The 14574-nt window shown below is 41.4% G+C and overlaps 1 protein-coding gene and 1 long non-coding RNA gene across 2 annotated transcripts in view; both read right to left on the bottom strand.

Moving 5' to 3' along the window:
* The window catches only part of COL7A1 (collagen type VII alpha 1 chain), a 262626-nt gene that overhangs the window by 97687 nt on the left and 150365 nt on the right, over positions 1-14574 (bottom strand). Inside the window, exons 51-63 of the mRNA XM_040360996.1 lie at positions 13686-13757; positions 12167-12226; positions 11687-11722; positions 9649-9978; positions 8285-8329; positions 6587-6658; positions 4818-4862; positions 3435-3470; positions 3157-3198; positions 2940-3020; positions 2082-2117; positions 915-950; positions 530-610 (exon numbers count right to left, since the gene is read on the bottom strand). Coding sequence (XP_040216930.1) covers positions 530-610; positions 915-950; positions 2082-2117; positions 2940-3020; positions 3157-3198; positions 3435-3470; positions 4818-4862; positions 6587-6658; positions 8285-8329; positions 9649-9978; positions 11687-11722; positions 12167-12226; positions 13686-13757 — 972 coding nt within the window. The remainder of the gene's footprint in view (positions 1-529; positions 611-914; positions 951-2081; positions 2118-2939; positions 3021-3156; positions 3199-3434; positions 3471-4817; positions 4863-6586; positions 6659-8284; positions 8330-9648; positions 9979-11686; positions 11723-12166; positions 12227-13685; positions 13758-14574) is intronic.
* Positions 11408-14281, bottom strand: LOC120945090. Its single transcript, XR_005750539.1, has 3 exons — positions 13686-14281; positions 12167-12226; positions 11408-11722 (listed from the first exon to the last, which is right to left on the bottom strand). It is a non-coding gene; the product is annotated as an uncharacterized LOC120945090 (long non-coding RNA).

The raw sequence follows: 14574 nt of genomic DNA, 5'->3' as shown, positions 1-14574 counted from the left end.
TGCGTCGGCCGGGCATACGTTCGTGAATTCGCGTATCTAGCTGATTTACATATTCTAGGCGTAAATCAGCGTACACGCCCCTAGCGGCCAGGGTAAATATGCAGTTAAGATCCGACGGCGTAAGAGACTTACGCCGGTCGGATCTAATAGAAATCTATGCGTAACTGATTCTATGAATCAGGCGCATAGATACGACCGCCCGGACTCAGAGATATGACCCCTTAGTAGGTAACTTACAATTATGTGTTTAATTTAACAACAGAAAAAAGGAAAAAATGTATACAATACATGAATAATTCTTACTGGATAAATTAGACGTTTCTAACTAAAGTGTAGTTGGTTATAGATGCTACACTAGGGTCACGAAAAAATGTTTAAAAAAAAAAAAATTGGATTATACAATCCACCTAACCCCGCCCCATTTTATCAGTATGTGGCCAAACCCCACCCACTCTGTTAAGCCCTGCCCTTCAGGCTCTGAACCTTCCAAATTAGGCAGAGTCGGGGGGTACAAGATTCTTTCACTTACTCTTAGCCCTGCAGGTCCTGGCTGTCCATTTTTCCCATCGACTCCATTCCTTCCATCAACTCCAGGAGGTCCACGGTCTCCCTTTAAGGATATTAAAAGAAAAGATTCTTACTGCTTAATCACATGATCAAGGTGGCCAGGGGTCATCCGTCACAGCTGGGGGACGTTGCTCATAGCCTCAGCTGATGCACTTCATGCCACTGGGAATCTGGATGTTATTAGCACAGGATCCGGTGGAATGAAGGACACCAGCGGGGGGCTGGGGCTCCACTTCCAAAACAAGGCCACACAATGACGTAAACTTAATTAAAAAAAACGCACTTTACATTAATGATCTCCTATGCAGAAATATTTTGATAGTGAATAAGGATTCTTATCTGTTTACCTTTTCGCCAGGAGCTCCACGATCGCCAGGGTCCCCCTAAATAAGTATTGAAATAGCAGAATTTAGAGGAAAGTTTAATGACTTTTTGATTTTGGTTAAATTTTAACATTAAAAAAAAAAAAATTTAAAGCTCATAATGTAGATGAATTTATAATAATGTCCATTCAGACACAGAGCTGCGGTTCGTCCCCGCCCCCTCTCTTTCTCTTGGCTAAATGACAGCAGCGGGAGCCAATGGCAAAATCGCTGGATCAAGATGGGGCTCAAGTTAGTATTAGAATGCATTAAGATAAAAAACCTTCTGCCTTTACAACCCCTTTAAGGCCTCGTACACACGACCGGATCTGTCCGCTGAAACTGGTCCGCGGACCAGTGTCACCGGACAGATCCGATCGTGTGTACAGGCTAGCAGACAGATTTCCAGCGGACAAATGTTTCTTAGCATGCTAAGAAACATGTCCGCTGGAAAGCTGTCCGGCGGACATGTCCACTGGTTAGTACACCTAACCAGCGGACAGATATCTCCCGCATGCGTCAAATGGATTCGACGCATGCTTGGAAGTATTTTACTTCCTGGTTTGGTGACGTGGCGGCGTCAACGTCACCGCCACGTCACCGCGCTGTCTGTCCGCGGGGATTTCGGTTTGATGGTGTGTACAGCCATCAGACCGAAATCTCCGAGCGGACATGTCCGATGAAAACGGTCCGGCGGACCGTTTTCATCGGACTGTCCGCTCGTCTGTACGGGGCCTAAGATGTTGTTATTCTGTTAGAGGATAAGTGGGGATGGGAAGGGGGGCTGGTGTCTCCTCTGAATCATTCAAGTCTCTGTTTAGCACACTAGATGCTATATGAGACCTCGTTAGGGTTTCCTTTGCTGTCTGCAGATGGTCAGAACTTAATTAAATAAATTAAGAAAAAAATATATATATTTTGTTAAAAAGGGTTCTGCGGCTTTTTCTTTAGCACAAGCTGTTTTTTTTTTTTTGCATAGCCAAGTGTGCACAGTATCTGCAGCCCTCCATAGAGACCAAAGGCCTCTAAACTTGCACAGTTCTTTACTGTTTTTACCCATCTGACTTTGCTTTTTCAACAAAGCACCCGGACTCAAGTGATAATACTCTAAACTCAGGATTTAGATTAATTCCTAAAAATGCAGAGACTCACCCGATTTCCTGGAGGTCCCCGGGGTCCCTCAATGCCCTGAAGGAAAATAAGAAGAATTTAATAATTAATTCTGATTTCAGCTGCACCGGCTCTGAGCGTATGGCCTGGATATTATTATTTTTTTTCAAATTCTTTACTTCTTTATCAACAAGGTAACCTACATGTTAAAGGACAGGTCTATGTATAAGATGCATTATGAATTTGTACAAAGACATCTGCAGTAGATATTAAACTATATACATTTTGGTAAAATTTGTGTTGGCTGTGGAGTCGAATACAAAGATTTGAGTATATAGACAGTAATTTTTTTTTTAATTTATATAAATTTAATACATAGAATCATAAATACATATAGAGTTTGAATCACAAATTTACAAGTTCAATCCACATGAGATCATAACAAACCACTTGATGTACAGAGTGAAGCTCGACGCGTTTCGAAGATTATATGTCATTCCTCTTCATCAAGAGAAAGTGCTATATTGATTTATGACAACTTTAATCAATATAACACTTACTTCTGATGAAAATTTAGAGTTAGGACTACAGATATTGGGGTGCCTTGATGGGGCTCTGTAGCTTACACACGTATTTGCAAATGTGTGCAAAGTAAACCCCTGGTTTTAATGCATTGCATACTGTTAGACAGGACAATTCAGTTGGTTAGCAGGCTGGTCATGCATACTAGAACAATGTGACATTATCTTGCAGGAGGATTGGCCTTTTTTCAAAATGTTTGGCATTTAAGTGCTGAGCAAACTGTTGTTGCTATATAAATCCCGTATAATAATGGTAATAATAATAATAATAATAATAATAATAATAATACTGAGAATATCGAAGACGTGTCTTATTTACCCTTTCTCCAAGGAGGCCATTTGCACCAGGTTCACCCTTCTGTCCCTTCCCCCCATGCTCCCCGGGGTCTCCAGCATCTCCCTAAATATATGAATATGAATAAAAGTGAGCGCTTGGAAAGGATGTCAAAAATACACATTTTTAAAATAAAATATATACAGTATAAAAGACAAATCTTTTCTATTCGTTTAAAAAAACATAATGTATGACCACTTACTTTATCCCCTTTCAATCCAGCTGTTGCCAATTCAGAAGAAGCCTTGAAAAAGTAAACATAACTTGTTAAGGAACACGTATATTCACAGAAAACATAATGGCCATAATACAAGTGATAATAATAATAATAATAATAATAATAATAATAATAATAATGATAAAAATAATAAAAGGAATGACATCCAACATGATAAAAATAACAGAAATTACACAACAAGATGACAACCAAAATGTAGAAGTATGCACAAAGAGGTCATGTAACGAATTAAACAGTCTTACTGGTTTCCCTGGTGGTCCAGCTGGTCCCTGGGGGCCCTAAAAAAGTAGAAAAAAAATGTTGATTTACAGCAAGCCACTGGCTTTGATTAATTAGAGAATTATGTACAATATAGTCTGATTGTGTAATTAATACCACCAAGAACTATTTACTACGAAAGCCTGCCTGATATTCATAGAGATAGATTAAATCATTTTTTTTAGGAAAACCTTCATACTACATAATCATTGGTAAATTTAAACGGACTTTGCACAGAAGGCTGAGTAGGTTTAATAAGTGAGGAATAGTAGATGGGTTGGATCCGCACTATGGAGAGCAAAAGTACACCAGAAAGGAAATGAAACAAACTGCTGCCCCTACTAAATTACTACCACCTGGGTGGAGTAAGAAGATGAAAGAAAGGAGGGGGGTGTAGGTTGGCGCTGTTCTAATGGGAGAGGCAACCGCAAGGTAGCCTTTAACTAGGTGTGTGCCCATTTTTGCCCGTTTGCCCATTTTTGCCCGTTTATGTTAGGCTTTTCCCGGCGTATAGTTACCCCTGCTATATGGTGGCGTAAGTGCGGCATACCAATGTTAAGTATGGCCGTCGTTCCCGCAACGAAATTTGAAATTTTTACGTTGTTTGCGTAAGTCGTCCGTGAATGGGGCTGGATGTCATTTACGTACACGTCAAAACCAATACTTCCTTGCGGCGTACTTTGACACAAAGCACACTGGGACGGCGCATGCGCCGTAAGTGCAAAACGTCAATCACGTCGGGTTACAGCACATGAACATAAAACACGCCCCCCTGTTCAACATTTGAATTAGGCAGGCTTACGCCGGCCGATTTACGCTACGCCGCCGCAACTTACGGAGCAAGTGCTTTGAGAATACAGCACTTGCCCGTCTAAGTTGCGGAGGCGTAACGTAAATCGGATACGTTATGCCGCCGCAAAAATACGCCGTTCTACGAGAATCTGGGCCATAGACGACAATAGATTCACGTTAGCGAGTTGGGGTAACCAACCATTGACTGTCAAGCTTTCTGATTACCCTTTAGACATACTGTAGATTGTGTGGAATTGTGTTCTAGTCATATTCCTGGGTTCAGTATATAATGGTTTAGGGCACATGGTTTAGGGCACATGTGTCAAACACATGGTTTGGCAAGGGGGTAGTTGAGTTCTTGCACCTATTCTATTAGAAAAAAAGCCCTGGATAAATGTATATAATCTTACAGATACAATCGGCCCTTTGAGGGCAACCATAATGCTGATGCGGCCCACAATGAAATTGAGCTCGACATCCCTGGTTTAGAGGTCACGGCTCTATTTTACAAAACCAGTGTAATGTCCTACTTTGAAGGGCTATGTAGGATGAAATACAAGGGATGAAATACATACCGGGTCACCATGATCACCTTTACCACCGGGCTGTCCAGGGCTCCCCTAAGAAAAATCATAAAGAGAGTGATTTGTTATTGAAATTATCTACAAAAAACAGCAAAGGGCTTGGAGATAACCCTCAAAATACAAATTTATGAATAAATATAAACCAATACTGAAGATAATCTGCCACATGGAAAAGAGCCATTGGGTGCACTTTAATATAATATGTGTTCTGTCTAAGTGATTGGTGCTCCTTGTTTTCAGTGCTGGGACACAAGATTTAATTTCCAGCAGGGGTACTGGCTGTATGTAGTTTGTGTAAGCTGGTAGGTCAGTAGACCTTAACCAAAACTGGCCAAAAGTGTTGTCACCCACATAACTACAGTGCCTTGAAAAAGTATTCATACCCCTTGAAATTTTCCACATGTTGTCATGTTAGAACCAAAAACATAAATGTCTTTTATTGGGATTTTATGTGATGGACCAACACAAAGTGGCACATAATTGTGAAGTGGAAAGAAAATGATAAATGGTTTTCAATTTTTTTTTACCAATAAAATCTGAAAAGTATGGTGTGCATTTATATTCAGCCCCCTTTACTCTGATACCCCTTTCTAAAATTTAGTGGAACCAATTGCCTTCAGAAGTCACCTAATTAGTAAATAGAGTCCACCTGTGTGTAATTTAATCTCAGTATAAATACAGCTGTTCTGTGAAGTCCTCAGAGGTTTGTTACAGAACCTTAGTGAAGCTCTATTCAATCCATCATCCAAAAATGGAGAGAGTATGGCACAACTGCAAACCTACCAACACATGGCCGTCCATCTAAACTGACAGGCTGGGCAAGGAGAGCATTCATCAGAGAAGCAGCCAAGAGGTCCATGGTAACTCTGGAGGAGCTGCAGAGATCCACAGCTCAGGTGGGAGAATCTGTCCACAGGACAACTATCTGTCTGACAAATTTCCTGACATTTTACAGTCTTCTGATAAAGCAGTCATGTCCAACTGGTTTTCTCTGAGCTGCACATGGCCCTCATATTCCTTATTTGCACCGCTCAGTCAGCTTAAAGGAATTATATTTTGGCTTCCATGTCTAGATTGATTCCATTTCTGCCTTCACAAGCAACACCCAGCAAACTCTCTCCCAATAACAATACTACTTATCAAATTTTAGGTCTCTAAATTAACACATCATGAACATGGTAGAAAGCCTGTTTTGTGTTTACTGGTACAGTAAAACCTTGGATTGCGAGTATAATTCGTTCCAGAAACATGCTTGTAATCCAAAGCACTTGTATATCAAAGCGAATTTTCCCATAAGAAATAATGTAAACTCAAATGATTCGTTCCACAACCAATTATTCATAGGTTCTTCAGTTTATAGTCCATATAAAAATATTATAGCAATGTGACCAGGATGTGCAACCATAAAATTTCCATCCACAAATGGAAGCCTCCAGAAGGGGATTAGACGCAAAATCCAGCAGGAGCTACAGAGTATAAAAGAGAAGAGAGGCGCCTCTAAGTGTAGCAATATGTTGCAAAATGTTGTACCTTCATTAAATGTAACCATATTGGTACACTTAGAGGCTCCTCTCTTCTTTTTTATACTCAGTGGTGACATGACGCTACTCTTATATCAAGACATCCCTTGTATATCAAGTCAAAATGTATTAAAAAATTTAGCTTGTCTTGCAAAACGCTCTTAATCCAAGTTACTCTCAAACCAAGGTTTTACTGTAAATATTTACCACAGTCCCCCGTGTTTCTTTATAGATACTCACATTCCTTCCATCTTCTCCCGGCTCCCCTGGGTCTCCCTTTTCTCCCAATATGCCCCTGATCCCCGGAGGACCCTGAGGAAAACAGAATTGTCATTCTTAATGGATGGAAACAGAAAACAGCATATCTACCAAACCAGAGTCTAATTGGAAAGAATCACAGTCATTTATTTTTCGAAAGAATAAACAGATATCTGCACAAAATGGCCCAATAAATCTTTTTTTACGTTTTTTTGGTAAAGATGTCACAAGTTGACAAGAATAAAGTTATAGCAATGTTCTTATATAATGTGTACATTGTGTTTATTTCTTTAAACTGCCCAAACATGGATAGAAAATTTTAATGGAAAATCGAGACAGAAAGTCAATTGAGTTTTTATATACCTGTGTATTTTTGTATTGGTGCCCTTAAAGTCCCACTTACCCACTTGTACTACTATTTGAGATTTGCTATTTTTACATAAATAAATATGATTGAATCCCTATGATTTTCTTTACCGTGTTCTGTTTCTAGTTATCCATATGTAAAATAAAACCAAGTTATTGACTTTTTTTGAAGTACGCATGAAGACATATTAGCCAATTGACCGGGTCTGTAGTCATAAAGCAGATTCCCTATTCATTAGAGAGATAAAACACCTTCGGAAGTTGGATTTTGGCACTTGTTACTAAGCAGGGAGACGTTCCACAGTAGCACATGAGTGAGTGAAAAACGTATATAGCACAACACATGGGAACCGAATCGCCTCTGGGCGCTTAGTAACCATTTCCGAAGTAAACTTTTTGCCCTCAGAAGAGATGGGTTTTGATCTTTCTTCTGAAGGCCAAGTGGTTCACCTCCAATCGGATGCTGGTTGGTAGAGCGTTCCACAGTCTAGGTCTTTGCACTGCGAATCTTCGTTCTCCTTTGGACTTGTATCTGGCTTTGGGTATCTGGAGTAGATTTTGGTTGATGGATCGCAGAACGCGATTGGGGTTGTGAGCTTTTAGTTTTTCGCATAGATATTGGGGGGCATTTCCATGAACACACTTATGTGTCAGACAGAGTGCCTTGAAAGTGATTCTGTCTTTTACTGGCAACCAATGAAGGCATCTCATTTGTTTGTCAAGTCTGGAGTTGATAATTGTTCCCACCACGACTGCTATGTCTTCTTTTGGGATAAAGGGAGTGAGTCTGCGTAGTAGGCGCAGCAGATGGTGCGATCCGCTGACTACTGACCCTATTTGTGCATCCATTGTCATGTAGGAGTCGAAAATGACTCCGAGACTTTTGACTTTGGTGCTAGGGGTGATGGTTTTACCCAGAATGGGCGAAGGTGTCCATATTGTTGTGGGATGATTTTTTCGGTTGGCGTGAAACAGGAGAAGTTCTGTTTTTGAGCCGTTGAGTTTGAGGTAACTCTTCGTCATCCAGTTTTCTATCAAGGTAAGGCATTTCTCTAGTCCGAGATAATGATCCTTTTTGTTGCAGATGCAAAAGTACAGTTGTGTGTCATCTGCATAAGAGTGGTAAAGTAACTTCTGGTTACTGATAATTAAAAAAATGGAGTTGGAACAAGTCCCTCAAGGCTGTCAATCACGTATCTTCATCTATTGTCTGAATTAAGTAATAGCTGGTCTGTGATTGGTTTTACGTGATTAAGATGCATGCTTCCTGAACTGTTTTAATTAAAGCCCTTATGTCGTCACATTTGTTCTTACCCTTAGACCTCGCTCTCCAGCACTTCCTGGTGTTCCGGGTTCACCCTGCAAGAAAAGAGAAACAAGGAAAAGGTAGTGTCACCTCTTTACTGAAACAATGGCAAAACAATTCAATTATATATCTTCCAAAACGTTATCTAATGTATACAGTATACCTATATCAGCCCTCAAAATTTCCACTCGCTTGCTCTCATTTGGCGAGTGGAAATCAACTGAGGGAGTTTGTACTAGATACATCCAGCTGGATGTTTTCCTCTAGGTTTTTGTCCTTCTTACAATGAGTTCTGACTACGCCATGTTGATAATGTGTTCTCTTGTATGTTGATTAAACGTATAAACCTTTACTCTTTAGAAGATAAATACATTTGCTTTGCCATTTACCACAAAATTTACCACACTTCTAATCAAACATCAAAAGAATCCTGACCATACAAACCTACAAATTAGAGCAGGGGTCTCCAAACTATTGCCCTCCAGTTGTCCAGGAACTACAATTTGCATCATGGCTAGTCATGTCTGGGTATGTCAGAGTTTTACAACGCCCCATGGGAGGTGTAGTCCTGTAACAGCTGGAAGGCCGTAGTTTAGAGATTCCTGATTTAGAGGCACGAGAGTAGAAACAAGAGGTCAGGCAAAAAGGTGGCTTTATATAAGTGGCTTGTAAGGTGGTGGAGAAGGAAGCAGTGGCTGAAGAGAATATCTTGCATCAGAATATATGCTTATCTGAAGAAGTAAGTTTTAAGTTGCTATAAGCTTTTTATGGGAGGCAGGGCAGCCATCAGAGATTTTGGGGCCCATTACACAGCTTCAGGCATGGGCCCCCTGGAGCAGAGAACTGGGGGGGGGGTGATGCCGAAAATGACAGTGTCACATCACCCACCACCTCTTCCTCCTCTCCTCTTTCTCCAGCCACGACATGAGAACTGGGGGGGGGGGGGGGGTGCTGCTGAAAATGAAAGTGTTTTCTCTCCTCTCTCCAGCCGCGACATGAGAGGGGGGGGAACTGCAGAAATGAAAGTGTTTTCTGTCCTCTCCTCTTGACCGTGAACTGAGAAGGGGGGAACATTCGGGCCCCTTACAGTTGTAATGCCTGTACCCCCCTGATGGCGGCCCTCATGGTAAGTGAGCAACCAACATCATGTGAAAAAGAATTCCAGGGGTGAGGGTAATCTTGTGAGAAGTCCTGAATTTAAGAGTGTGGATCAAGGAACCAGGCAATGAGATTGCTTGTAAATTGGCAAGAACACGTATAGAGGGAGAACTTGGGATATTTGTAGGTATATTAGAAATTCTGCATGGGATTGGCAAAAAGTGGAGACAGACGAAGAGAAGCAGTATTTTAGGAGCAAGAAGAAATGTCTTACCTGAATACCATCATTTCCTTTATCTCCCTTTTCTCCATCCTTACCACGAAGTCCTGCTGGCCCCTGTGAACCAGTTTTTCCAGGTTCTCCATTTTGTCCTGCATCTCCTGGGTCTCCCTGGGTAAACAAAAAAAGTATGTACTTGTGTTGGATTGGCTCTAAGCAGCAGCACCAGCAACACACGATATACTCATTATCTGGAATAGCAAAAGGAAAAGGGAATTTTTGAAGGTAGAGAAAAAAAAGTGGACAAGTGTGTGGGAAAAAAAGGGATTGTATGAGTGGCAAAATGTGTAATTTACGTGTCTGGCTACTGAATGGAGTGAAGAAATTTCATCATCACACCAAAAATTCCTCCAAAGTCCAAAGCTTTATTTTCGTGGTCACATGATAAACATACAGCAACGTTTCGAAGCCACTCAGGGCCCCTTCGTCAGGCAAGTGGCGAAGAAGGGGCCCTGCATGGCTCCGAAACGTTGCTGTGTGTTTATCATTCGACCACGAAAATAAAGCTTTGGACCCTTTCAAGGAATCCTTTATGTGCTAATGACATTACTTCACTTTGATCATCCACGGTTTCCAGCCTATGCTCATTACAGCACCCAGCTCTACTGAACAGTCAGTTTCTTGGGTGTGTGCATGTGGAAAATTACACTTGACTACTGAATAAGATTGACATCTATTGATGTGAAGCTTAATTTTTCTAGTTATGGCAAAGGGTATAAAACGTTGGTATGTCTGTGCCCCCTATTGGGGAGATTCTCTCAACTTCTTGTGAGGTCACCCAATTGGAATAAACATATTGAGTTTCAAAGTGCATTACAAACAGGGCTGTCTTTAAAGCAGGGAAAAAGGGGCCGCTGCCCTGGGCCATGTCATTGTTGTGGGGCCCAAAGCAGCTGCCTCATACTCATAGGTGTGCGCAGCCTAATGCATTAGGGTATGCACTCTTAAGCTCAAACAGACATGCATGTGTATGTATCTACATATATATGACCCCGGCACATTGATCTCCCTGCTGGCACAGTGAAAGAAAAGAGCATAAACTCTTCTCTTATGGCAGAACTGGTAAGAGGGAGATCTTTCCCATGTTCCTGTTGCTACACAGAGCGATAACACTAATGTGCATGGGGTGATTAGGGTGTGCCTGGGCACACCCTGTGCGCACGCCTATGCTTATACTTGCCAACTATTCCCTTGAAGTTTTAGTCCTGTGCTGTGTCCTGATATCTCAGTTACTAATGCTGCCCAGCTCTGCCCTATTGTTGTGTACAGATGACTTACCTGCAGACCCTGTGTTTACATGTAAATTACCATCATTCATATGTAAATAATGGGAGCATTCATATGTAAATAGTGGCGTCATTCATATGTAAATAGCTGAGGCCGACGGCATTCATATTTAAATAAAGGCGGCATTCATATGTATATCATGCCCCTCTGCAGTGAAGAGATGATGTGCTGTAACCTCTAGCAACCAATTAGTGAGAAATATTACTGTACAGTAATCTCTAGCAACCAATAAACTAGAAGAAATCATTTGCTGTAACCTCTAGCAACTAATCAGTGAGCTGTAATGTGTGCTGTAACCTCTAGCAACCAGTCAGTAAGTGGTAATGATATGCTGTAACCTCTGGCAACCAATCGCAATCACTGCCTGATCTGATACAGTAAACAGATTTTGAGTCTAGCTGTTGTTTATTGTATATCTTAAAGTAGGTAGAGAGTGAAATTTCATGGAGGGGGGGATTTTTTTTGCCCAGGGTCCAATCAACATTAAAGACGGCCCTGATTACGAACAACTATGCACATAGATGTGTGATACAAAGAGGGGTCATATGTTCAGCGGTGGGTGCTCCTTACTGATTGGGTGGTTAGAGTGAGAGTCATTATTCCAGGGAGCAGCATAGCAAGTGGTCATCGCTCCAATGGGTGAGGTCCGCAGTAGTAATAAATCGGGGAGGTGCAGAGGTTTTTAGGTGCGGGAAAGTGGGTGATGATAATAAATAATTTATTAAATAAACACAAGTGGACATACCTTTGCACCTGCCCTTCCAACGAGACCCATAATACCCTAAAGAAAACCAGAAACAGTATATTAAATAAATATGTTTACATTATTGAACGCCAAACTATTAGTAAGCATCTTTATAGAGTATGATTTCCTGGTAATGCTTTATCAAAATAGATTTTCCATTACTATAAGAAAGTATGGGACAGCCGCACTCAACATCAATGCCTTTATTATAAGAAAAAATACGAGCCACAGCGAAACAACGGAATACAAGAGCTGACGCGTTTCACACTTTCAACATTGTCTTTTCATAGCGTATAAGAAAGTATGTTCACCACAGTAAACCTTAACAAATAAGCAATCTTATTTTATAGAACTGACTGAGGAAAGATATGATGCGCTGCTATTGGCTGTGCCATCACTACTCTTTACAATGCCCTATGAAATTCCAGCAATTATTAGAAGACCACACAGAAATAAGATGGTGGACGCTGTAAGACTTACCCTCTCCCCTGCTTCACCCTTCGCTCCTGGCTGACCAGGACTGCCAAAACCTTGAGCACCCTAATTATAAAAAAAAGAATACAATCTACTAAGGCAAACAAGCATGATATTGATGATCATTTTCATAAGGTTTTTGAATATAGAGCTCATTTTAGATATCACATTACTTCAATGTTCACAGTTAGGTGAACTTCTGGTCTTCTAAACCAAAATTTATAAAGAAAAAATGGCTTATGACCAAACTGCCTATAGTGCATGTATTATTGTAGGACTTACAGAGAACTTAGCTTGTAAGTTCCTCTGGGGCAGGGCCTAGATAGGACTCTGTAAAGTCTTGCTCAATTGGACACCACTATATAAGTGAATACACCTAGGCTAAAACAACAGCTGTCTTTTTGTTACATTATGATACTTCCTGATACTGTAGTACAGTCGTCTCCAAACTGTGGCCCGGGGGGCTGGATGCGGCCCTTTGCTTGCCTTTTTACAGGCCCTTTGGGAATTATTTCTCCACTGTTAGCAGCAGTTCCTGCCACTGACAACGGGGCACTATTTTTTTCCACTGACACCAATGATGGGGCACTATTCCTTCCACTGTAGAAATATTTGTCAGCACACCGTGGAACAACGTGAATAGCATCCAAACGGATGTTTTATTGCATGATCACAACACAAAGAGAGTGCAATGTTTCGGAGCCATGTGGGCCCCTTCGTCATCACATGCCTGACGAAGGGGCCCCACGTGGCTCCTAAACATTGCACTCTCTTTGTGTTGTGATCATGCAATAAAACATCTGTTTGGACGCTATTCACGTTGTTCCATGGTGTGCTGGCAAATATTTATACTGTAACGTATACCAGTATCCAGCTGGTTGTTGCTACGAGCACCCAAACCCAAGAGCGGATCCAGGAACGTGTGCGATGGGAATATGAACTATTCCTTCCACTGACACCAATGATGTGATGCTATTCCTCCCACTAATACCAATGATGTGACACTAATTCTCCCACTGACACCAATGATGTGACGCTATTCCTCCCACTAATACCAATGATGAGGCACTATTCCTCCCACTGACATTAATGATGGATCACTATTCCTCTCACTGACACCAGTGACGTGCCACTATTTCTCTCACTGATACCAATAATGAGGCACTATTCTCCCCACTGACATCAATAACGGGGCCCTATTCCCCCCACTGACACCAATGATGAGGCACTATTCCTCCCACTGACACCAATAATGGGGCCCTTTTCCTTCCACTGGCACCAATGATAGGACACTATAGCTCCCTCTGACACTAACGATAGGACACTATTATACTATAGATGGAGTACTATTCCTCCCCCTAATAGCAAAACAGGGGACACTGGTTAGTCCCATTAACACCAGTACATCTTCTACACACGCTGGTCACAGTCCGGCCTCCTAGAGTTTAAAGAACAGCAAACTGACCCTTTGTGTAGAAAGTTTGGAGACCCCTGCTTTAAAAAATGATTAATGGTCAGTACTTACCCTCTCTCCTTTGTCTCCTGGCACTCCTTTGGTGCCGCTTGGTCCCTCTAGACCTTGAAAACCACGATCTCCCTGTTGGTAAACATGAAAAACAGTTAAAAAGTTGTCAATATTATTGCCCAAGTGCAGTTCCACTCTGCTCTGTAACCCTACTTCATCCAGTTTTTGTGCCACCTACGTTGTAGTAAGCCAAGGCCATTCACTGAAGTCCACCTAGCTCCCCAATTCTTCAAACATTTAATTTACTAAGAGATACTACAGAAGTCCTTATGCAACCATTTGTGTTCATAACTAGAGACCAAAGAAACAAATTAAAGTTTGTGGCTCAGCCAAACTTTTTGAAAACATGAACCTCCAAAATTTGGAATTTCTGAATGGCAAGCTCTGTTCAAGTAACTAGGAGCTACAACACAAAATGTAGTGGCTGCATCATGTGCTGATTTATTGAAGAGGAGGAATACAATATTTCATATGCAACCAGGGTATTCATTTGAAGGGCAGTTGCTTGCCTACGTTTCCCTAATTCTGGGATTTGTGGAATTAGCCGGACTTACTCCCGAGACCACCCTTTTTTGAAGCCTATTAGAGCCTCTTAAAAAAAACACCCCCCTCCATTGGAATCCATGCGTCCGGTGCCCTGCATGTAGATCAGGGGGCCGGACACATAGATAGGGGGGTGTCGCCCGTGCGCACCTAATGGATGGACCGCTACTGATGCTTATAGATGATTTTAATGAACTGTATTAAAAGGTGGATTTTTTTGATAGATCACTGAATCATGTAAGTGTAAGGCTAGAGTTCCCCCATAATATCAATGCATTATAAGGCTAGAGTTCCCCCATAGTAATGAATGCTTGTATGAAGATGTATCCTTTAACCCAGAGCTTCT

Source organism: Rana temporaria, chromosome 7 (genome assembly GCF_905171775.1).
Source record: "Rana temporaria chromosome 7, aRanTem1.1, whole genome shotgun sequence".
Lineage (NCBI taxonomy): Eukaryota > Metazoa > Chordata > Amphibia > Anura > Ranidae > Rana > Rana temporaria.
The sequence above is the reverse complement of the archived record's forward strand: the minus strand, read 5'-3'. Positions and strand labels throughout refer to the sequence as shown.